This window comes from Rousettus aegyptiacus, unplaced genomic scaffold (genome assembly GCF_014176215.1).
Source record: "Rousettus aegyptiacus isolate mRouAeg1 unplaced genomic scaffold, mRouAeg1.p scaffold_m13_p_13, whole genome shotgun sequence".
Taxonomy (NCBI): domain Eukaryota; kingdom Metazoa; phylum Chordata; class Mammalia; order Chiroptera; family Pteropodidae; genus Rousettus; species Rousettus aegyptiacus.
Window position 1 is genome coordinate 49,799,168 of NW_023416288.1, and position 22,082 is coordinate 49,821,249.

The following is a 22,082-nucleotide window of genomic DNA, read 5'->3' on the forward strand; positions in this document are numbered from 1 at the left end:
CATAGCTGTAAAAGGAGAAAGGATCCCATGAAAAATATCTAATGGATAAGACAAACTAGTGGATAAAAACAATACACGGTGTTGGGACAATTGGTTATCCACATGGAAAACGATAAATTTGGATCTGTATCTCACACTATATACAAATGTTCATATACACGATGGATCAAACAGGTAAATATGAATGAAAATTATAAAACTCTTAAAACAGGTGTAAATCTTCATGATTATGGATTAGGCAATAGTTTCTAATATATGACACCAAAATCACAAGCAACCAAAGAAAGAGAGATCAACTGGATTTCATCAAAATTTAAAACTTGTGTCCATTAAAGAATACCATCAAAAAAGTGAAAAGACACCACACAGAATATGAGAAAATATTTGCAAATTATACATCTGATAAAGATCTAGTATGCAGAATACATAAAGAATTCTCACAAGTCCACAATAAAAAGACAAATAACCCAATTTTCAAATGGGTAAAAGATATGAATAGACATTTCTCCGAAGAATATACACGAATAGCCAATAAACACATGAAAAGGTGATTGCCATCATTAGTCATGAGGGAAATGCAAATCAAAACCAAAATAAGGCATCACTTCATACTTACTGGGATGGTTGTAACTAGAGAAATAGAAAGAAAAAATAATAAATACTGGTGAGGATGTGGAGGAATTGAACACGTTCATTGCAAGTGAGGATGCAAAATAGTGCAGACCCTGTGGAAAAGCATCTGGAAGTTTCTCAAAAAGTTAAACATGGACTTACCATGCGACTCAGTAATTCCACTCCTAAGCGTGTATCCTAGAGAAATGAAAACATGTGCATACAAGACTCCTACATGAATGGTAACACGGCATTGTTCACAATGGCTGAAAAAGTGGAATCAACCCATACGCACATCAACTGATGAAGGGGTAAATCGAACGTGGTATATCCACGTGATGGAAAATTATTTAGCCATAAAAAGGAATGGCACACGGATACGTGGTAAGACGTGAATGAAACTTGAAAGCATTATGCTAAGTGAAAGAAGCCAGGCATGAGACCACATAAAGGTGTGACTCCATTTACATGAAATGTCCAGAAACTGGGCTCATGAGCGCATCCTTAAGACGCGCAAAGCTTTCATCTCCTGTACCCTCTCACCGTTTGTTTTCAGCTTCACTTTTTAAGCTTTTCTTCCTTTTCATGAGTTGAATTGTGTTCCCCCAAAGATACATCGAGGTCGTAAACCGCAGTTCCTATGAATGTGACCTTATTCAGAAATAAGGTCTTTGCAAGACTTGTTAACATAAGGCCATTAGGGTGGGCCTTAATCCGTTCTGACTGGTGTCATCAGAAGAGGGACATTTGGACAGACAGACACAGAGGAAGGACAGTCATGTGAAGACGGAGGCAGAGGGTGGCGTAGTGCTGCCACAAGCCGAGGACTCCCGGAGGCCACCAGAAGCTGGGAGAGGCAAGGAAGGACCCTTCTCCACGGTCGTCAGAAAGAGGCAGCACAGCCCTGCCCACACCTTGATTTCGGACCTCCAGCTTCCAGGACTACGAGAAAATAAATTTCTGTTGGTATAAGCCACCCAGTTTGTGGAAGCCCTGGAAAACTAATACACCTCCGCGTCGTGATTCCCTCTCCTCGCCCCGGGCCACACACAGTAACTCATGTTGGTGCCATTCAGGGAGAGGAGACAGGTGAGCAGGGCAGTAAGGGGGATGTAGGCCACCCCCATGCAAGGCACAGAGGTGGCAGTAGTGACCTGGGAGGACATCGGTTCTGGAGGGCCAGCTGCTAACAAAACAAAAACAAACAAACAAACAAACAAGCAAAAAACGAGCTGAGGTCCACTGTGGAGGTGAGTGACATTCCAGCGCCAGAGCAGCTGATGCACAAGGACAGACCCGGAAGAGCCCGGAAACCTACACTCCTGACCAGACGGACAGCGCGCCCCACCTCCACAGTGGCGCAGGGTCATCTCTAGGTTGTTTGTCAGACGCTGTAGCAATCGGAAGGCAGTGACACAACATTTTTCAATTTCGGGCAAAAAAAAAGGGGGGTGGGGGAGTTGTCAACACAGAATTTTATGGCCAGAGAGTTTCCTGCCAGAGTGAAGGTAATCACGGAATTCTAAGATGGAGGAAAAGTAATTAAGGGAATTTGCTGCCAGCGGACCTGCACCGGTCTGTGGCCTGTTCGGGACCGGGCCTCGGAGCAGAAGCCAGCGAAGCTTCGTCTGCATCTGCAGCTGCTCCCAGCACCAGCATCGCCGCCTCGGCTCCGCCTCAGGTCACCAGGCATTAAGTTCTCATAGGAGCACCGGTTCCTGGTCCCACAAAGACTGTGGACCACTGTCCTGAATGGTCATCAGAATCTGAGAAAATGCTGAGTTGATGGCCCTCCATGTAGAATGCTAAGTCTAGAAAGGGACTTTTCTAGACTTGGAAGATACTCGTGACACTGTTGCTGTAGGATGGAAAAGTAAACGGTAAATGGCCATTTCCCCTGCATTTCTACCCATTGCTGAGGCCGATCTCCCGTACTGTTGAACATGAGCCCGGGGGGATAATGTCCCCCGCCACACATCCGTCCCCTGGTCCCACCACTCACTCACTTCTTGCATGTCTAGCCCCAGCCCACCAGTTATGGCATAACTAACCCTGTAGGCGTGATTGACTACAGCTGGTATCATTTAGCCTCTTGGTGACAACTGCTGCCTGGTGGGGCAGACATCTTCCAGGCCGTGCTGCGGAGCAGCATCATGGAACCCTGGGAATACACAGGTCCCCTCCCCGCAGCCTCGTGCACAGCACCCTCCTCCGTCCACTCATAGTGACGTCAGGGACTCCAGCTTTCTTGTGAACAGGAGCGAGGAAATGGGGGGCACGCGCCGAGCCACCCACCGCACGGGGCCTGGAGCCATCATCTGAGTCTCAGAGGTCATGCTCTTTCAGTCCCTCCAAGGACCTCTTCAGATAAGACTATGGGAAACGTGGAAACAAAACTGCAAGTCAAAGTTAAACGGGAAGAAATCTGAATAATTATGAAACAGTTTCTCTCCCCTCGTCTGTGCTCAATTTAGGGGGAAAAAAAAGAAAATAACATAATATAGTATTGAGAAAGTGGTATCGAAATATCCAACTTTGCATGCGGATTTGTCAATTTCTCCATTCATTTGTGAGAGATTTCACTTCTTTTTTTTTTTTTTTTTAATGCCTACAGCACCTGGGCTTCCTAGATGGTCTCCCATCCAAATACTAACCAGGCCCGACACTGCTCAGCTTCCGAGATCAGCCTGTTCGGGGTGGCGTGGCCTTGTTCCGGGTAGCATGGCCGTCGACAGCTTTCACTTCTTAAACTTCGGAAGTCATCTTGTTTGTTTTGAAGCTCAGTCACTTAGGAGGCATATGCACATTCAGTGTCATTGTGTCTCCTTGATGAACTGACTTATTTATCATGACAAAAGATCCTTCTTCATCGCTGGAGTAGAGATGGCACCCTTTTAAAGCCTGCCTTGTCCGATATTAATGCAGCCACTGTGGGTTTCATATACTTAGTCCACACGATGTATCTTTTTCAATTCTCCTTTAACCTGTTCGTGTCTTTATGTTGAAAGTGGGATTTCCTTTAGATCGCAGACGGTTGGGTCTTGCTTTTTTATCCAATCTGATTATCTCATAGTTGGAGCACTTAGAACATACCATTGATATGATCGTGCTTAAATGCATTACCTTGCTATGTGGTTCTCTTTGTTTTGTCTGTTCTTCCTTTTTTCTGCCTTTTCGGTGAATTTCCAAAATTCCGTTTTATTTGCACCATTGCTTTATGAGCTGTACCTCATTTTATTTTCTTAGCGGTTGCTCTACAATGTACAATATGCCCCTTTAACATATCACATTCTGCCTTCAGTGACTATATGTCACTTTATATATACTGTAAGATCCTTACAACATTATGCTAGTACTTCCTCCCATCTTCTGCATTATCGATGTTATACATTTTACATTTACATAAAACATAAAGTCAGCAATACAGCGTTACGATTTTACTTTCAAGAGTCAAGTGTTTTTTGAAGAAATTTGTAAATGATAAAAAGAATCTTCAGTGTTTATCTAGTTATTTAAGATTTCTGGTTTCTCATTGCTTTGTGGAGATTCCAGTTGTCATCCGCTTTCCTTTTCCACACACCTGACCGACTGTAGGGATTAATTCTGTGCAGCCTATTGTTCAATGTCTGCAAACTACACACACACACACACACACACACACACACACGAACATAAAATGAGTCTTAGCAAATTTTAAAATATTGAAAAAACATCAGTTATGTCTTCTGACCACAACAGTATGAAACTTGAGAAATTAGTGACAGGAGGAAAACTGGAAAATTTACAAAAACCTAGAAATTAAACAATGGGCCAAGGAAGACGTCAGAGGGAAATATTAAAATATTTTGAAATAAACAATGGAAACACAACATACAAAAACGTATGGGATGCAGTAAAGATAATTTTAAGAGCAGTTATAGTAATAAATGCTTACATTAAGAAAGAAGAAATATCTCAAATAACAACTTAACTTTACAATTCAAGGAACCAAGAAAGAAAGAAAGAAAAAGCCCAAACTTAGCAGAGGAAGGAAATAACAAAGAGCAGAGCAGAAATAGAGATCAGAAAAACAATGGAAAAGATCAACAAAATAGAGAGCTGTTTTTTTGAAAAGATAAACAAAATTGATAAAACTTTAGCTAGGCTAATTTTAAAAACACAGAGAGAAGTCTCGAAATCAGAAATGAAAGAGGAGATATTATGATTGATACCACAGAACTACAAAGGATCATAAGAGACTACTATGAACAATTTAATTATACACCAACACATGGATAAACTAGATGAAAAGGATAAAATTTCTTCAACCTACCAAGACTGAATTCTAAAGAAATAGAAAATCTGAACAGATCAACAATGAGTAAGGAAATTAAAGCAGTAATCAAAAATCTTCCATTCAAAGTAAAACCTAAGTTTTATGGGTGAATTCTACCAAAAATGTAAAAAAGAATTAATGCCATTCCTGCTCAAACTCTTCCAAAAATCAAAGAGGAAGGAACAGTTCCAAACCTATTTTATGAGACCAAAATAACCCTGACTTTGAAACTGGACAAGGACGCTACAAGAAAACAACAGGCCAATATCTCCGGTAGGCATAGAAGCAAAAATCCTCAACAAAATATTAGCGAACCGAACTCAACAGCACATTAAAAGGATCTTGCACCCAATCGAGTGGGATTTAAATAGGGTGCACCTTCTTTTGTTAGAGTCAATTTGTACCTTACTTTGATGGCTATCGTGAAACTTTAGCCACAAAAAGTGTCTACGGCCAAAAAAGATTCAGAGCCACAGGATCTAGCACCTTCTGGCGAGTTGATAATAGTACAGGTATCAACCAAACCATAGTTTCCTGCTGTGGATAACAAACATTCTTCTACATTGCAAGAAATGAAGAAAGCTCTGACATGCGACAACCCCAAAATGACCTCAATTATGATGAGTTTGGCCTTGTAGCTAAACTCTTGTCAAAGCTTGTTGCTACTTGCTGTTCAATTGCAGATGTGAGACAAATAGAGGTGTGGGAGATTAAAAAAAAAAAAAACCACACACAAACTTATTTCCCCGAACAGTGGCCTCTAATTATGCATACATTACTTGGTGGTTAGATGAAGGGGAGCTCAATGACACCAGTACACCTGTCACCATGTTATGCGTTAATAAGGGACACAATAAACTTAATTAAGTAAATTTGGCACACACAAAAAAAGTTACGGGCACAAGATTTTGCATTATACTAGTTTTTTCCTGCATAAGATTAACATGCCATCGAATGCAGAAATATGGCTGCTTTCTTAGCAGAAATTTTCGGACATAGTATTTCAAATAAACTTGGTAACTTATCGAGCAGTTTTCTAAGTGAAGTACCCAACGAGGAGCCCACACCGAAATGATCTTTAGAACCCCAGCCCTAAGGAACAAACAAGTCACCGACCTCACGCTGCACGAGAAGCCACCTCCGAATTTAAACCTCAAGTGCAAAATAATAAGCCAATCTCAAATACAACCCCCTAGACCACAAAGGAAGAATGAGGCGAAAGCTGAAAAACAGGAAGCACATCAGTAACACTTTTTCTCCTCCAGCCTCATGAGATGGAGAGATGGAGGGGGAGAACAATCAAGAACCTAAAAAGGAGGCAAAGCAACCAGACACCCGAAAAACATGCGGCCACCAGTCAACAGCTGGCACAAGCCAGCTGCAGAAAATTCAAAAACAGACACCCCTCCCCTAGGAGCTGGAAGACTTTGAATTGAGTCTTTTAAATATTCTTAGAAAACAAATTGGAAACCAGATATAAGCACAAATATATCTTCTCGTTAACCCTGACGGAGTACCCTGAGCATTCTTTGGTCCACACTCGATGTTCGACTAGAATTTATCCAATGTTCTGAATGTGTGGGACATTTCTTAATGTTCGTTAAAGTGATTTTTCCTACCTTTCAATATAATGTGGAGAGAAGGAGGAGTAAGGGGGATTTGGGTTTTGTTTGTTTGTTTGTTTGTTTTTTTTGACCAAAGCTGGACAGACTGTTATTACCCACTAAGGGACAGGACCTCATACACACAAACAAAACATCTTACAGTTTTTTAAAAACAGGGGACGGCAAAGAGAAGAGAGTGATCAAAAAGAAAGAGGAAGGCTACATGCTGACTCTTGCACTCTGCAGACTCTCCAGTAAAATTCCCGAGACTAAAAAAGAGAAAGAAAACCTGCATATAAATAATCGTGTATGAATTCCCGTTTTGGGTTTTTGTTTTTTTTTTTTAAGTGATAATACTGCATTTTAGGCTTTCAGAGTTATAGTCTGGACTAGAAAGGCTGCATAATTTCACAAGAATGAGGAAACAGAGAAAAGGCTGAGGAAGAAGGAAATGAAACTCTTAGAAATCTAGGGAAGGACTTTGAACTCCTACGCAGTGTAAATTTATTGTTTAGACCTAATTTCGCCAAGTCATCAAGGAGTGGGGACACTCGACTGATAAATGACTGACAAATTACACACTGAGGGCCTTGGACATGTCAGATATTGGGATGTAACTTAACGACAAGGATTCTTCTGTCACCAAGGGTTTTATAATACACTTGGGGATACAAACAGGAAGTAACGAGCACTTGATCTGGGTAGGCATAGAACGTGATAGAAGCAAATAGAAGAGCAGTTAAGTCAGCCTTGGTTGGGGCAGAAAGATTAATTCTTGAACCTAAGTGCTAAATCGGAGCGGTCACCCACAGCATATGTGCATGTCCGGGGAGGTGAGGGAACAGTCGGACATGGGGACAGCTGCCGGAGGAAGCCATGTGGGCAGAAGGGCAGGACCCTTGGGTGCAACGCTTTGAGTGTGAGTCAGTGATAAATGAGCAGATACATGGATGCCACAATATGAAGGGCTTTGCTTGAAATACCCAGGAGTCTGGAACGTGTGAGGAGGGTTGAAAAGCATAAAAAAAATAAGTCGAAGAACATCACAATTATATTTCTTCATTTATCGGGCATTTTCAGCATAAGTGGGTGTTGGGTTTTATCAAATATTTTTTTCTGCATCTTTTGAGATGATCATGTGATTTTTGTCTCTTGTTCTATTAATATGATGTAGTACATTGATTGATATTTATATTTTGAAACAACCTTGCATTTCTGGGATAAATCCCAGATATACTTACACCTGGTGCATACTTCTTGTGGTATGTACCTCTGCTTATGAGTTGCTGTATTTTGATTTGCTAGTATTTCTTTGAGGATTTTTATGTCTATATTCATAAAGGATATTGCTCCAAAGTTTTCTTTTCTTGTAACATTTTTGGATTATACTGACCTCATAGAATGAATTGTGAAGTACTTCCTCCTCTATTTTTTTTTTTTTTTTTTTGCAAGTATTTGCCAGGTACTGGTGTTAATTCCTTTTCAAATGGTTAGTAGAATTCACCAGTAAAGCCATCTGGCCCTAGGCTTCTCTTTGGGGGTAGTTTTGTTAAATTACTACTTTCATCTCTTTACTTGTTATAGGTATGTGCAGATTTTATTTCTTCTTGAGTCACTCTGAGTAGTCGTGTCTCTCACATTAAAAAAAGAAGAAACAAAAATCTGGCATTGGGAGCAGTCAGCTGATAGCCTCCAGCTGTGACAGTTGTGACCACCTTTGTTCTGGGGAGTAGGGGGCTGAACACAGCGCCACCAGTGTCTGCCCAATGCAGGATGTGGCTGTTGGTCAGGCTGTGCCCCAGGACTCCCCACTGAGTTGGCACAGGCTTTGTCAGATCTGGGGCCTCCTCATCCAACCCAGCTTCCTCCCCCTCCTTTTGCAAAAATCAGACCTGCAGTGAGATCCGAGGTTTTCTCTGCCCAGGTCAGCTTCCTCCATTTGTCTTTAACAGACATTACTCCATCCCCACCCCCAATAAACCTCTGTGCTCCTCTTTTTCAGCAAGTGTTTCCAGGAGGAGCTGACACAGAAGTACCGTCACCACCTCCTCCCACCCTCATCCCTAAGGAGTCCTCCTCGAGGTGAGCAGCAGGTCCTCCTGGGGAAGATGCCCTCACATCCCCGGCCTCAGTCAGCTCCCATGGCCCCTGCTCGGCCACGGGTAGCAGGGTCTGTTCCTGCCTTTGAACAGAAAGAGGAGCTCTGGGGAGAGGTACGCACGCCTCCTGGGCTGTCTTACCCCCCTGCGCTGGTTCCAATCCCAGTGGCGTTTATTTGTCCTCACTCGCGTGAAATGTCCAGCGTGGTAGAAGCCCAAGCTGGTGGATGTCCACTAAAGTGGCTGTCACCCAGTCTGAAGGTCATCAGGCACCAAAGAAACAAAAAACTCACCAGAGTCGAGGTATCTAAACACTTACTCTCCGTGAAGGCACGTTCTTCCCCCAAGTCAGAAAAGTAGGAATCAGGGGGACGTAAACTCATAACATAATACATCTTTATTATTTCATTCAACTGAATATATGTACACCCACGTCTTCCAGAATTTGTCACATGAACAGTGATGTAGAGCATGGAAGTATTAATGGCGACAGCGCACGCTCTTACGAACGAGTTCATCTTGAAAGCAGCCTGACACTTTCACAGATCAAAGGCATCCTCAATGCATCTATAAAGCGGTTGACCTTGAGAACATCCGGCCTTGCACGGACTAGGTGCCGCTTCTGTCATTCTCATCTCCTGCAGCACCCACACCAGGTGGCTTTCAACTTAATCTGCTTGGAACCAGGAAGCGACCTGGAGCACGGAGGTGGCCGGTGTGTTAGGACAAAGCTGGGCATTTGGGCGCGAGACACTTTAAGCCTCTAATGCATGGAGGCCGTTATTATTTGAGTTCTCTGAGTTTGACCCTAATTCCTAATCTCTAGGGATTAAAAAAAGAAAAGAGAGAAAGAGGAAAGGGTGGAAGAGTTTTCGATAACCTTTTCTAGGAGAAATCTAGGATTACATTAGAATTTCAGAACTCTGCAAGGTTGTTTGATCGTGGCCATTTCACTGCGTTCCTGGATTTTGTTCTAGTCTATTTCATGGTGACAATTAGCAATAAAATCTTTGGCAGCCTCACAGAGTCACGTTCATTTCCTCAGGGGCAGCGAAGAAGGGTTGGCTGGGGCCCACTTCGCATTCAGACTAAAAACATGCCACCACCATGTGTAGTGGGGCCAGGTCAGGAGGCCAGCAGGCAACCTTATTATGTCTGCTTCCTCCTTTCCCATCCCCTACAACCTGCCCCGGCGTGACGATCTATTCAGCTACGAAGAGCAGAGCAGAAGCTTCACAAGGTGCATTCATCTCTCGACCCCTCATCCACCCCATCTGCTCTACGAGGCGCCCGCAATGCAACCTGAAGCTTTTGAGAAGTGAAAGAGACCTTAGATATTTTAGGAGCCTTCTCTTTTAATTCCTTACCATATTTTCAACTTTGTTGGCACTCTTGTGAGTCTCATGCCCCTGGATATATCCTTTTCGCCCACGCCTCTGTATCAGCTCATTGGCCATGCTCAGAAGTTTCAATGCCTGGTCTTTCCTAGCTTGGCCAGTTTCGTTGTTATTGAAAGCATAAACTCTCTCCTCACACTTTTTAACTATCTTCTTAAGAGCGTTGTTTTTCACGTTCCTGACGTACTGTTCAATGCTATGGCCCTCCAGGTCTTCCCTCCGGGTGAACAGCAAGATCGTGTACTTCAGAACGACCTTCCCAAAGACAGTCTCCAGCAGCTTCACCACCTCTTCATCCTGCTGAGTGAACCGCCCCAGCTGGAACACCAGCACCAGGATGGTGTTCCCATCCTTACAGCTGGACACATAGCTCTTGATCTTCTCCAGCTGGGCTTCTTGGCCTGCAGCCCCGGGACCTGGGAAGAGGCCAGGAGTGTCCACGACCACCACGTCCTGGTCAGCCACCTTCTCCTTCCCTTTCTGGCACGTCTTGGTGACCAGCTGTGAGCTCAGCAGAGACACGAAGTCAGATCTCCCGAGAATGGTGTTCCCAGTCGCGCTCTTTCCGGTCCCGCTTTTCCCAACGAGGACGAGGTTCAGGGTCTCTGCTAGGAGAAAGCGGGGAGGACTCATGACTGAGGGCTGACCCAAACACAAGAGGAAGAGAAGAGGAAACCAACGGCCCAGAGCGACCTCGCGCTGGCGCTGAGCACTGAGCCCTGAGCATCAGGTATACTGCGGGGGGAAACGAGAGTTTTGGAAAAGGTCGCCCCCTCCTGCAAGACCCTCTCTATCCAGTAGGAGAGATGAGATCAGGGTGGGCGCGGTGTGCCCGGAGAGGCACGGAACTTGAGCAAAATTGCAGAAGACAGTTTCTGGGAGGAGGAAAGAACGTGGCGCTTAAAGAAAGCAGCCGAAATGCCAGCGACACCATGTCCTTGTCATACTGCCTTTGGGTGGTTACTACGTTCCCCAAAACCACCTCGCACAAGCCCAATCCTATAAAAAGTCCTTTCCAACACCTCATCCTGAGACACCCCATGGTTCCCTGAGACGCGCTATTCTCTTGGGGCCACGAGTCAATTAACCCAGTTTCATCTTGTAACTGGTATGTCCCTGGGGGTCTTGGCCAGAGGGTGGTGACAGAATTTTAAGTCCCTACTGCTGCCTGAGTTCGCATATTTCTGGCTAAGTTTACTCATCTGTACAATGAGAGCAACGATACGAATGTCTCCTTTATAGGGTTGGTACGAGGATGATACATTACATTCTAGGAGGACTGACTGGTTGGCCCATGTTCCATATAATTTTCCGGCCCAGAATGTCAGCTGCAATTATCATTATTCAAATTTTAGTAGTTCTTTTGGGGAATCCTGTGGGGACAAAGATCTCATTTATCTTATTCACTGTTGAATATTCAAGTTTTTGCACAGAGCGGGCCGGAAAACACTGAATGTCCATCCATGAAGGGATGGTTGAATTAGTCACGTATGCCCATCTATGGGCCAGAATGCACCTACTACACAGAACCAGGTCGATTTGTAAGTACCGATGTGTGCAGAGGGCAGGATGTATCATTAACGGCAATCACCATGTGCGTACTGAGAGCTCCGTCACTGAATTCTGAAAGTTAGTGCCTTCCCAATAGGGGTCAAAAATTGGGGTGCACTGGGTCCAGAGCCAGGAAGAAGGGGCCGAGTCAAGGGAGAAGCGCGGGAGGCCACTTTTGCTCCGTAATATTTCAGGGGAAGTCAAGGGACACCCACATGGTGTCCGGGATCTTTGCTGGTGCCACACCTACTCACGTGTGCTGGAGTTCCCTGGGAGACAGGCTGTCAGCACCGCTCTGAGCTAGGTTTCCAGGGTTTTCCAGGGTGCATTTTTGCTCCGACTTATCTAGATATTTTTCCCACTTCACTTTGATGCACAGTGCATTCAAAAGAACATGAATGTGAGCTTCACAGTTTTTTTAAAGATCATCTTACCACGTGGATTGTCCCCCTTCTGAGACGGAGCTTCGTCCTCACAGTCCTAGGAAATAAAGGGGGGAAATGATGCGCACAGATCTAAAAATCTCATCTTCCACAAAGTAGAGAAATGTAGGCACAAGTATATGATCCGGGGTAATTATATATCGATGATTAGGATGTGTCCAATCGAGGCCACGGTCGTGGTCCTTTCTGGCTTTCGTGCCACCCCACGTCTCCCTGCCTCGCTTCACACCTCGTGTACAGATGGAGGAGGAATCCAGTCAGTTTTGGAACCTGCCCCACCCAGGCGAGCAACAGAAGATGACAGAGGATGGAGAGCTATGCAACTGATGTCCTCTTGACCTGCCTGGCGAAGCCTCAGACTCGCTCCCAACATTTAAACTGTCATGGAATGACAGAGAAAATGAAAACGATCATACATAACCTCGATGAATCTGCTGTTCTTAGACGCTTCTTATACTTTATTTTTGCCGCATCTTTGTTAAATCTCCATGTCAGGCAAGGAAAGTTTCCCTGTGCTTTCTTACCGGGTCTTACCCCAAACCCCTGACGCCTTCGATCGCCTCTCATTGGGCTCTGATCATCAGGCCGCTTCCGCCTTACAGAGCCCAGCTCAAAATCTTCCGTTTTTTAAAATCTAAAGGATTGTTACAGTGCAAATGTGTACAATTGTAAAATAACTTTCCATCTCTATTCCACCAGAAAAGTAACAGGTGCTAACTCATATATATCCTTCTATGGTTTCCTATGTTTGTACAGACACATAGAAGCAGATATGAACATAGAGAGAGACTTTCTAGGCTTTCTGTTCTGCAATCTGCTTAATAATATGTCCTGTACAACAACACAAGTCAATACATGTAGACATAACTCCTTTTTTTTTTTTTTTTTGGTGGTGGATGCGATTTGTTCCATATATAACATTTACAACTAATGCAACCATTCTTCTATTGATATATCCTCATCTTATTGCTGGTTTTGCTATTTCAAAATATGTAGTGATAAATATCCCTGTATATACACCTTTATACATAGTAATATTTTTATTTCTGGATGATAGAGTCCTAGAAATCTTGCCCAATCTCTGGATTGTTAAAGTCCTTGGTGTCCCCATGATTTACTTGGACCTCAAACGCTTCCATGATAACAACAGTCACAATGGTGGCTGATACTTATTGAACATTCACCCACGCTCACGTATTTGCAAACAACTTTGTCAGCATTTCATTCAATACTCACCACCATCCCTGAGATGTATATTATCTCCATATATACTGTGGTCAACAAAACAGATCTGAGTTCCGTCTCGAGAAATTCGTAGGGAGGTGACCATTGCAAAGACAGTCACAGGAATCACTCGGGGTGACGAAAGCCGTGGGGTGATGACAGGGGAGCTGCCTGAGCTCGCTCCAGGGGCGATCAGGGAGGAAGTGAGCTTAAGCTGAGACGGATGGATAAATAAAAGCTGACCCAGTACAGGTGGGACGGGAGAGGGGAAGTGTCAAGACAGAGGAAGTCGCACATTTGAGGCTCTAGAGAGGACGTGAGGATAACTCAAGGAGCAAAGGGAAGGCCAGCGAGACCAGCGCATTGAGAGCAGAGAAGGCTCTGGTGAGGTCAAGGTTCCGAACCCCGTCTGAAGATCAGTGGGAAGTCACTGGAGCATCTTAAATAAAAGGGCGTTGCGTTCAGGTGACATTGAGAAATACTCCTTTTGTGCCCCTCTCCTTTCTGTTCCATGCAGCCTTTAAGGGACAGACAGATGGCCATAAAGGAGAATGAAAGTGCTCTTTCTTATCCGACCTGCTCTGACCAGATGGCCCCCAGGGTGGATCCCCGCTTGCTTTACAGTCTTTGGCACTTACATTTACAGAATCCTCTATGCCAACATTCAGTTACACCGAACCTTGGCTCTTATGCATAAGTCACTCCAGCTGAAGCGTAAGCTCCTCAAAGCAAAGGTGGATATTTTTGTATCTTCCTTAGTTACAAATACATTTTCCATTCAACTTTTAAAAAATTAAATAAAACATCACCCTGTCTGTCGTGTGTGAAGTGGACCGGGCTGTAAGGCACAAGAACGAATGAGGGGAAAGGTTGTTAGCAGATCATGCATGAACTAGCACAGGCTTAGGCTCAGGTGGAGAGAAGCAGGTGGGGTCCAGGTCCTTGAGGATTTCTCGGATCGCAGATGCAAACTAGCTGTGCTATGGCAGCTGGCCTCTGGGCTCGGGTTCGAAGGGCATGGCGAGCGGCACACCTGTTTACCAGATTGAGAGGTAAGCAGAAGTCTAACAGATTTAAGAGGGGAAACTGGATGTCTGGACATGTTAGGTCTGAGGTCCTCTAAGACAGCCGAATGGCGGTGTCGGGTGGTAGTTGGACAAAGGAGTCAGAGCTTGGAGGAGAGACCTGGACCAGAACGATGAATGTGGAGACCACTAGCGATGGATGGAGCTCAGCGCCGTGAAAACGTGAGATCCCCCGAGGAGAGAGTGTCAAGTCCCGAAGAAAGGCGAGAACGAAGGCCTGCAGACACCAACTCTTAGTGGTCATCGGAGGGGGGCTCGGCCACCTCCGGAGTGGCCAGAAAGAGGGGGAGAAACAAAAAGACGGTAGTTTCACTGAAGCCAAGGAGAGGTGGGGACTAATGAGTCACTTGTGTGTCCAAAACTATGAGGAGTAAAGTTAGACAAGGAAATGGACCCACTGATTTACCAATGAAGTCCAAAGGGGAATACTCAACGGAACCTACCGTCCGGAGCCTCCTCTTCCCGGACAATGGATAAGTAGCCCCTTACATGAAGCGCGCGAAACCTTTCGCTTGTCTGAGCCCATCTGCTTCCCGCTCCGCCCCACACAGGGACCCTCGGAGACCTTAACGAGGACGCTCACCTGGGATGCATCGCCCGCCTTCCCGCAGGACGCATACAGTTCTTGGTTCTTATCCACCACTCGCTGGACCTTGCGGAGCAGCTCCCTCACCTGGCTGAGCCGCTTCTCCTCACCTGCCTTGTTGTTGAAAGCGCAGTACCGGTTTCTATAGTCTTCTTGCAGCTCTTTAAGAGCCTCTCTGCTCTTAAAGATGAGTCCATACATGTAGTCTTGTATGGACTCATCTTCCAACTCATCCACCCGGGTGAGGATGATGAGGGTGCGCCTCCAGGCTTCAGCTCCAAACGCCTCCTGGATGCCCTTAATCGTTGCTCTGTCCTCTGCCCCCCAGTAGCCAGCGGGAACCACCAGGAGCAGGGCGTGGAGGAAGGGAGCAGACAGCTCCAGGCACTGTCGGATGTGGTGCTGCTTGTCTTCGGCAGAAGCCATCGAGGAGAAAATGTCGGGGGTGTCGATGACCACGACCTTCCCCCATGGTGTGTCGATACTCTCCCTCTGGCACATTTTCGTCACCATGTTCACACTGAAGTGGGACGGGAACACAGCTTTGCCCAGAATCGTGTTTCCAGTGGCACTTTTTCCCGCTCCATGTTTCCCCAGGAGAAGCAGCCTCAGTTCCCTGGGGGGCCACTCCTGCTGGGATATGCCCTGCAGGTGCAGGCTCTGGCCGGTTCTGCGGGGACAGAAAGCAGCATGTTGGTGTTCGGCTCCCGCGCGGAGTGAACGAGAGAAGAGCAAGAAAGTGCGTTCTCTTTCTGATCCACGTTTTCCCCCGAGGAATTAGGCTAACCAAGTCTTAGACTCAGACCTGACTGCGACCAGAAGCCCTGTTTGCCAGGACCCTCTCTGCGATCTGCCCTGTGAAATAAACTCGTGTCGGTAAAATGTCGGACACTGTGGATTGGCTAAACCGACAGCCCCTCTCTCTACACTCATCACCCCCTGGGAGAACTCTCCACTCTCTATGACACTGCGGTGATCACCCCCGCTCCCCCAATGCCCGTGTGCCAATCCCAGAACATGTGACCACCTTACCGTACGTGGTAATAGGGACCTTGCCAATGTCATTAGGAGCCTGGGGGTGGGGGTGGAGGATCATAGCTCATCCAGGGGCCCAATGAGAGGGAGGCAGGAACGTCAGAGTGAGGAAAAGGAGGTGTGAGAAAGGAAGCAGAGGTCAGAGCTCGAGAGAGCTTTGCAGAGGCTCCCTGCCAGCGCTGAGGATGGAGGAAGGGGCCAAGAGCCAAGGGGAAGGCAGGCGGGCACCAGAAGCAGGAAAAGGCAAGAAAATGCATCCTCCCACAGACCCCAAAAAGGAGCACGGTGGTGCCCTGCACCTTGATTTCACGCCTTCTGGCCTCCAGAACTGCAAAATAATAAACTTGTGGTTATTTGGCCACTAAGTTTGGGGTGCTCTGTTACAGCAGCGATAGGAAGCGGATACACTCTGCCAGCCTCCCTTCCCACTAGGGGCGTCCACGTGACCCGGCTCTAGTTGATGACAGCCCAGACGGCAGCCCTTTCGCTTGGGCCTCCTGCAAACACCGCCGTTTTCTCGAAGACAAGGGCGGACCTAAGTGGGGCGCTCCTGTCGTCGCCCCTTGCCCCTTCTTGCACGGAATCCCAATGTGGTGTCTGGAATTGCGGTTGACATCCTGGGGCCGTGAGGTGGCAAATAGGAAAACGAAGAGTCAGCATGCGCCACCGAGCTGAAGCCCTGGCAGAGCAGAAGGATGTCAGGGTCCCTGAGGACATCGCCGAGCTGAGGCCACCTCTTTGTTAAATAAACACTCGATATTCTTACGATTTGGGCTGTCGCTACTCAAAGTGTGACTCACGGCTTAGCAATACTGCCAACAGCTGGGTGTGTGTGCGAAACGCGGGCTCCCAGGCCCCAACCCGGACCCTCCGAATCGGAACCTGCACCCTCACAGGTGACAGGTGTGTGGAAACGTGCACGTTCGAGAGGCTCATTCGTGACAGATGCGCATTCCTGAGTCGGAGTCCACACAGAGCCGAGGTTCCCGCCACCGTCCTTTCTCTGATGACTCTGCCACATGCCAGGCGCCCATATTCTTAGGAGCTTGTCCCCAAGTTCCCTGTCATGTCCGTCGAACTCTTAATCTATCCCTGAACCAGAAAGCCTGCAGTATGAAACCGATATGACCTAATCGGCGTGACTTTAAACAGTGCTCCCTGGTCTTAACTACCCAACGGAGCAGGTCCTATTACCTTGCCATTACTCAACACTGTCTCACTATTCTCAGCTTTTTAATCTTCTAGAGGGCTTTTGGCATTCTCTGGAGGGAATCGTGTTGAAATTTTAAATTTATAGCTTAGTTTGAAAAGAACTGACATATTCGTAGTATTGTCTTCAAAAAGATAAAGGAAAAAACTAATTTTCTGTTAATCAGTTTTAAGTAGGCTCTAATTCCAAAGATGATTCTTTTCGATCTATAAATTGAGAGCGGTGATTATGAAATTTAAAAACACATCAGGAGACTGGCTTCCTTTTTATTTATTTCTCATGTCATTGCACTCTGGTCCGAGGACATCTGTATCAAATATCTGTATCAAATACTTCTTGGCCCAATAACATTTTCGTGATTGTTCCACGTGGGCTTGAGAAAAACGCCTGGCCTGTGATGGTGGGCGCGTCTCACCTCCAGGGACCCCCAGCTCATCTCTGCCACCTCATCTCCAGTTCCCCAGGATGTCCCACATGCCCTTCCCTGCGCTCCTCTCCTCAACTCCCGTCCGCCTGGAACATTCCTCTCCATTCTTCACCGCTCGGCTCAAGTGTCACCTCTATGTCACGCCTGCCTTTCCTGATTTGTCCAGGTGGAACTGACCATCGGCTCTTTTCTGGACTTCTGCAACAACATTATCACTGGTCTCCCTGCTTCCAACCTTCTCCCAGGGAGGCGATCACCCAACAAGAGATGGCTAATATCACCCCTTAGTGCAAAGTCTCCTCAGTGTCTTGCCACCCACTCGAAGGGGGTGACAAAGGCGTTGTCGCGGTCTGAGGCCTTGGCCGACCCGGGCCCGGCCGCCCCTTCGCCCTCATCCCCTTGCTTTGCCTCAGCCTCCCTGCTGTTCCCCAAACGTGCATCCTGGGGGCTTCGCGCTGGTCGTTCCTCTGAGCTAGAACATGCCCCCCCCGGACGCGGGCAGGTTCGCTCTCCTTAGGGTCTCTGCCATGCTGTCCCTGGAGCGCAGGAGGCCGCCTGGCGTCACCCTAGATTCAGAGCGGCCCCCCTCTGCGTCCCAGCAGCACTCCCCGGCGCCTGCTCCCAGCTCTATTTTTCTCCCTGTCACCCACGGCCACCATCTTCCGCGTTGTGGACCTGCTTGCTTACTGCTTTCTTTTTGGCCCCCGCACCACTCACCGGTAAATTCCACGAGACCAGAGACCGGTCCCGTTTGGTTCAGCCCCATGTCCCCCCTCTATCCCCATCATAACGCTGTTTCTACTCGATATTGTTCACTGTCTACTTTTTGATTTTTCCCTCCCCTGCCCTTAGCATGAAATTCCATCAGAGCAGAGACCATGCCTGTCTGGCCCTGGGTGCCGAGCCCCTGACATGCAGCCTGTGCTCAGTGGAGGGCCTTAAGTGAGTGATCATGGGGGGAGGAGAGAGAGGAGGGGAGGGAACAAAGAAAAACAGTTTTCAGAAGTGCAGAGGGAGATAAGAGAATTTATATTGTATCCCAAGCCAGTGAAATGCTATATTTTTGTCCATTAATTACAAAACAAAACAAAACAAAAGGGTGGGTAAATAAGCAGAGATTCCAGCAGTTCTGAAGAAGAAAGCGAGTTTTTCCCAGGTAAACACCATTATTTGCATGGTTGCCCATCACGGTGCAGCTAAATTGATGAGCATTTGCTAAACTTCGGCAGAGCACACAGTATGGAATCAGGGTTCTAAGCTGGCTCTCTCTCCCCTCCCTCCCTTCCTCCCTCCTTACCCCCAGCCTCCTCCCTCCCCTCTTCTCTTTCCCCCACCCTCCCCGCACACATAAAATCGCCCAACCTGCCCCATTTTCTCCCGCGCATATAGAAAATACTCTCAAGGACACAAAGAAACCAGGCCCGCCCCCCTCGCTCGGTCTCCTTCACCAGCCCACATCTCCCTCCATCCTCTCCCAGACCCCTCTCCAGACCACAGAGAGAACAAACAAACAAACAAACAAACAGGAAAACTTTCTCTCCAGGGCTCTAGTTCAGTCCCCAAAGCAGCCTCCACCCTCTCGCAAGACACAGCCCAAGGGGGACACGTTTCAGGCTTCCACGCCAAGCCTCCGGTGACCAGGATTCCTCCCATGGGAAAAGGGGGTCAGAGACGCCCAGAGCCGGCCCGGGGAGGGCTCCGTCCCAGCAGGGCAGGAAGGGGTGAGGGAGTTCCCAGGGGGACAGCCCAGCTGGCAAAGTCAGACACACTGCTCCTGGCAGCCTGGACCGCCTCCCCTGCTCAGTTACCCGCACCCCAACTGCGCCGAGGCTGGGAAATATTTGAAAATGCGGGAAATCGGGGTCCAAACTGTCAGGGTCCGGGGTTGGGGGGGCACTGCTGGCGGCACAGTTGTAAAACCCGGGTTTCCTGGGTGTGGACCCCCACCCGCCTTCTTTGCCCTCCCTCCCGTCCCCCCCCACCCCCGCACCGAAGCCGTCATCTCAGCCCTGGGCTCTCCCCCCCCCCCCCCCGCCCGCACCGACCGGAAGCCTCTGTGGGGCCCCGGCGCCAGGCTGCGGAGGCCGGTGCTGGACGCGAGCAGCTTCCCAGAGACCCCAGGGAGGGCGCGCCCCCGCGGGGCCGGGTACCTGCCAGCCCGGCGCGTGCACCTACCCTGGTCCTGTTCCCCAGAGGATCTCCGTCTCAGAAGCTTTTGCTCCTGCCTGCCCCATTGCCGTGCCGGGCGGAGGCCCCGCTCCTCTTCCTCAGGCAAACGGAAAGTGGGTGCGGGAGCCCCGAGGCCGGGAAGGCGGGGCGCGTTGGCTGGCGGGGCCTGGGGGGCTCTGGCAAAGCGCGTTTCCCCGACGAAGAGGCTTCTGCGAACGGGTGTTCACGACCGATTTGTCCTCCCCCAACCCTTTTTCTCCCAGACCCCAGCCCGCCGCTCCCCACTCGCCGGATCGGCCCCTGTACCTGGAGCCCGTCTGCCTTCCGTTCGCGCCTCCTGGTCCTTAATTCCTGGCTGTGCGCAGAGCCGGGCGCGTGGAAAACTGTGTAAATGTCTAACCAGAGTAATATGCTCCTGAAACCGATAAAAAATAAATAAATAAATAAATAAAAATCGAGGCCCAAATACAGCCAGAGGGGACGTTCAGAGTTAGCGCTGGTCACAGGGTGAACGTGAAGGGCGGCTGGGCTTGGGGGGGGGGGAGGCGGGGAGCGGGGCGCACACTTTCCTGGGGTTCGCTCAACCATGCAGCGGCAGAAAGGAGGGAGGGTGGCGGGACGGTGTGGCCCCGGGCCCGGCTTCAGAAGGGTCCCTAGAGACTACGGCCGCGTGGAGGGCCCGGGAGGCCGCGGCGGCGGCTTCTCGGCGCCGAGAACAGAAGCAGGGGCGCCTGCAGGGGCCTCGAGCGGGGCCGCCGGGCTCTGCCACCCCTCTCGGCGCACCCCACACCCTTTCCGGCACCCAGCTGGGGACGCGAAGGCGACGGGTCTCTCGGCAGCGCTCACCTCCGTGTGTGCCCCGAAGCAGCCTTACCGGGTCCTGTCACAGTCCCTCGCCTCCCTCCTCGCTGGGAGACACCCCAAAGCCCGGCCTGAGAAACCCGCAGACTAAGCGCTGGGAACTGGGAGCGCGATGCTTTCAAGCAGCGGGCGGGACCGCCCCCCTCTGGTGGGACACGAAAGTCCAGCAGCTTCCTGTGACGAGGAAGTTGAACACTGAGCAAGACTTCTGCAAATTTAATTTATTATGGTAAAACACACACAACATTAAATTTACCATAGTAGCGACTTTCAAGGACACAGTTCAGTAGTGTCGAGTACACTCGTGCGGTTGTGCAAAGGTGTGCAGAGCTCGTCCATCTCGACACTGGGATCTCTGCACCCATTAGACATTAATTCCCCCTCTACCCCTCGCCCCCGCCCCCACCCCGGGGAACCCCGTTTCTACTTTCTGTCTCTATGATTTTAGTGACTTTAGATACTTTCTACTGGGGGACTCAGACGGTGTTTGTCCCTTTGGGTGGGACTGGGTTTTTTTCCTTTAGCGTCATTTCCTTAGAGTTTACCCGCATGAGAAGACTTGTCATTGGGATGCAGAGGCCCAAGACCATGCGATGAATTGAGTGATGAACTGAGTTCACACTTTCACACTGAGATTGGTCTTTGAAATGTCCTAGGTGGTGCTGAGCCTTCGTGAGACCCCACAGGAAGGAGGAACTGTGTGTGTGTGTGGGGGGGGGGAGCACCAGGCTTTGAGGGGCCGCCCCTCTGCTCAGCCTTGTTAAGAAGCTGAAGGAAATCTGGCTGTGCAGGCACTGCCCACCAAGGGTTTGGGGGCCAGGGGCTACACCTCGGTGGGCAACTGACAAAGTCTCTCTCGTCCACCACCCTACTCACCCCGTTAGTAAGGGCCTCTGATCCGGGAAGCCTCCCACCCTCGGGCTCTAGTTCCACTCATGTCAACTGGATCCATTGAAGGATCGGACAAAGACTTTGTCTGGCCAGCGGGGTTCGTCCCAGCTGTGCCTGAGCCAGAAGCGAAGATGGGTTCAGGCGCAAACTCACAGGCTAAGCTGTCATTTCCCCCAAACGGAACAGAACATTAAATTTACCATATTAGCCACTTTTAAAGACACAGTTCAGTAGTATCGAGTAAATTGAGTGGAGAAAAAGCTCTCTCATTCTTAAATAGCATATTAAACCCTTGGGGAGCACCTGAGTAAAACCAAAGCTTCAAATAACAACTCGATGACTTAGGGAGTTGATTATTTGCTGAGTTGATGGTTTTGCGAAATGATCCTCCGGCTGGGCAGGGATCTAGGGAAGGATGGGGGCTTGCTGCCCCCTGGTGGCTTTGTGGCTAATGACAAGGGCAGAGGACTGACAGCACTCAACTGCCGGTAAGAAACACTGGGCCTCCCTGTCCCCTCTCAGACTCTCCAGGTAGGGGGAGAGAGGGCCCTGACTTCCAGAGGCAAACAAGCC

General features: G+C 48.4%; 1 protein-coding gene across 7 annotated transcripts in view; it reads right to left on the minus strand.

Annotated features, from left to right (window-relative positions):
• The window catches only part of LOC107500556 (GTPase IMAP family member 7), a 42,089-nt gene extending 21,131 nt beyond the window's left edge, over positions 1-20,958 (minus strand). Inside the window, exons 1-7 of one of the 7 annotated variants that reach the window (XM_036230681.1) lie at positions 20,875-20,958; positions 20,604-20,792; positions 20,064-20,172; positions 19,764-19,966; positions 14,914-15,586; positions 12,013-12,058; positions 9,005-10,635 (exon numbers count right to left, since the gene is read on the minus strand). In XM_036230681.1, the coding sequence (XP_036086574.1) occupies positions 9,986-10,635; positions 12,013-12,058; positions 14,914-15,586; positions 19,764-19,822 (1,428 nt within the window). In that variant the 5' untranslated portion in view covers positions 19,823-19,966; positions 20,064-20,172; positions 20,604-20,792; positions 20,875-20,958 and the 3' untranslated portion in view covers positions 9,005-9,985. Of the gene's footprint in view, positions 1-9,004; positions 10,636-12,012; positions 12,059-14,913; positions 15,587-19,763; positions 19,967-20,063; positions 20,173-20,603 lie in introns of those variants that run through there. The other 6 variants (XM_036230682.1, XM_036230683.1, XM_036230680.1 and 3 more) reach the window with 6 other exon arrangements.
• Between the last annotated feature and the right edge of the window lie 1,124 nt (positions 20,959-22,082).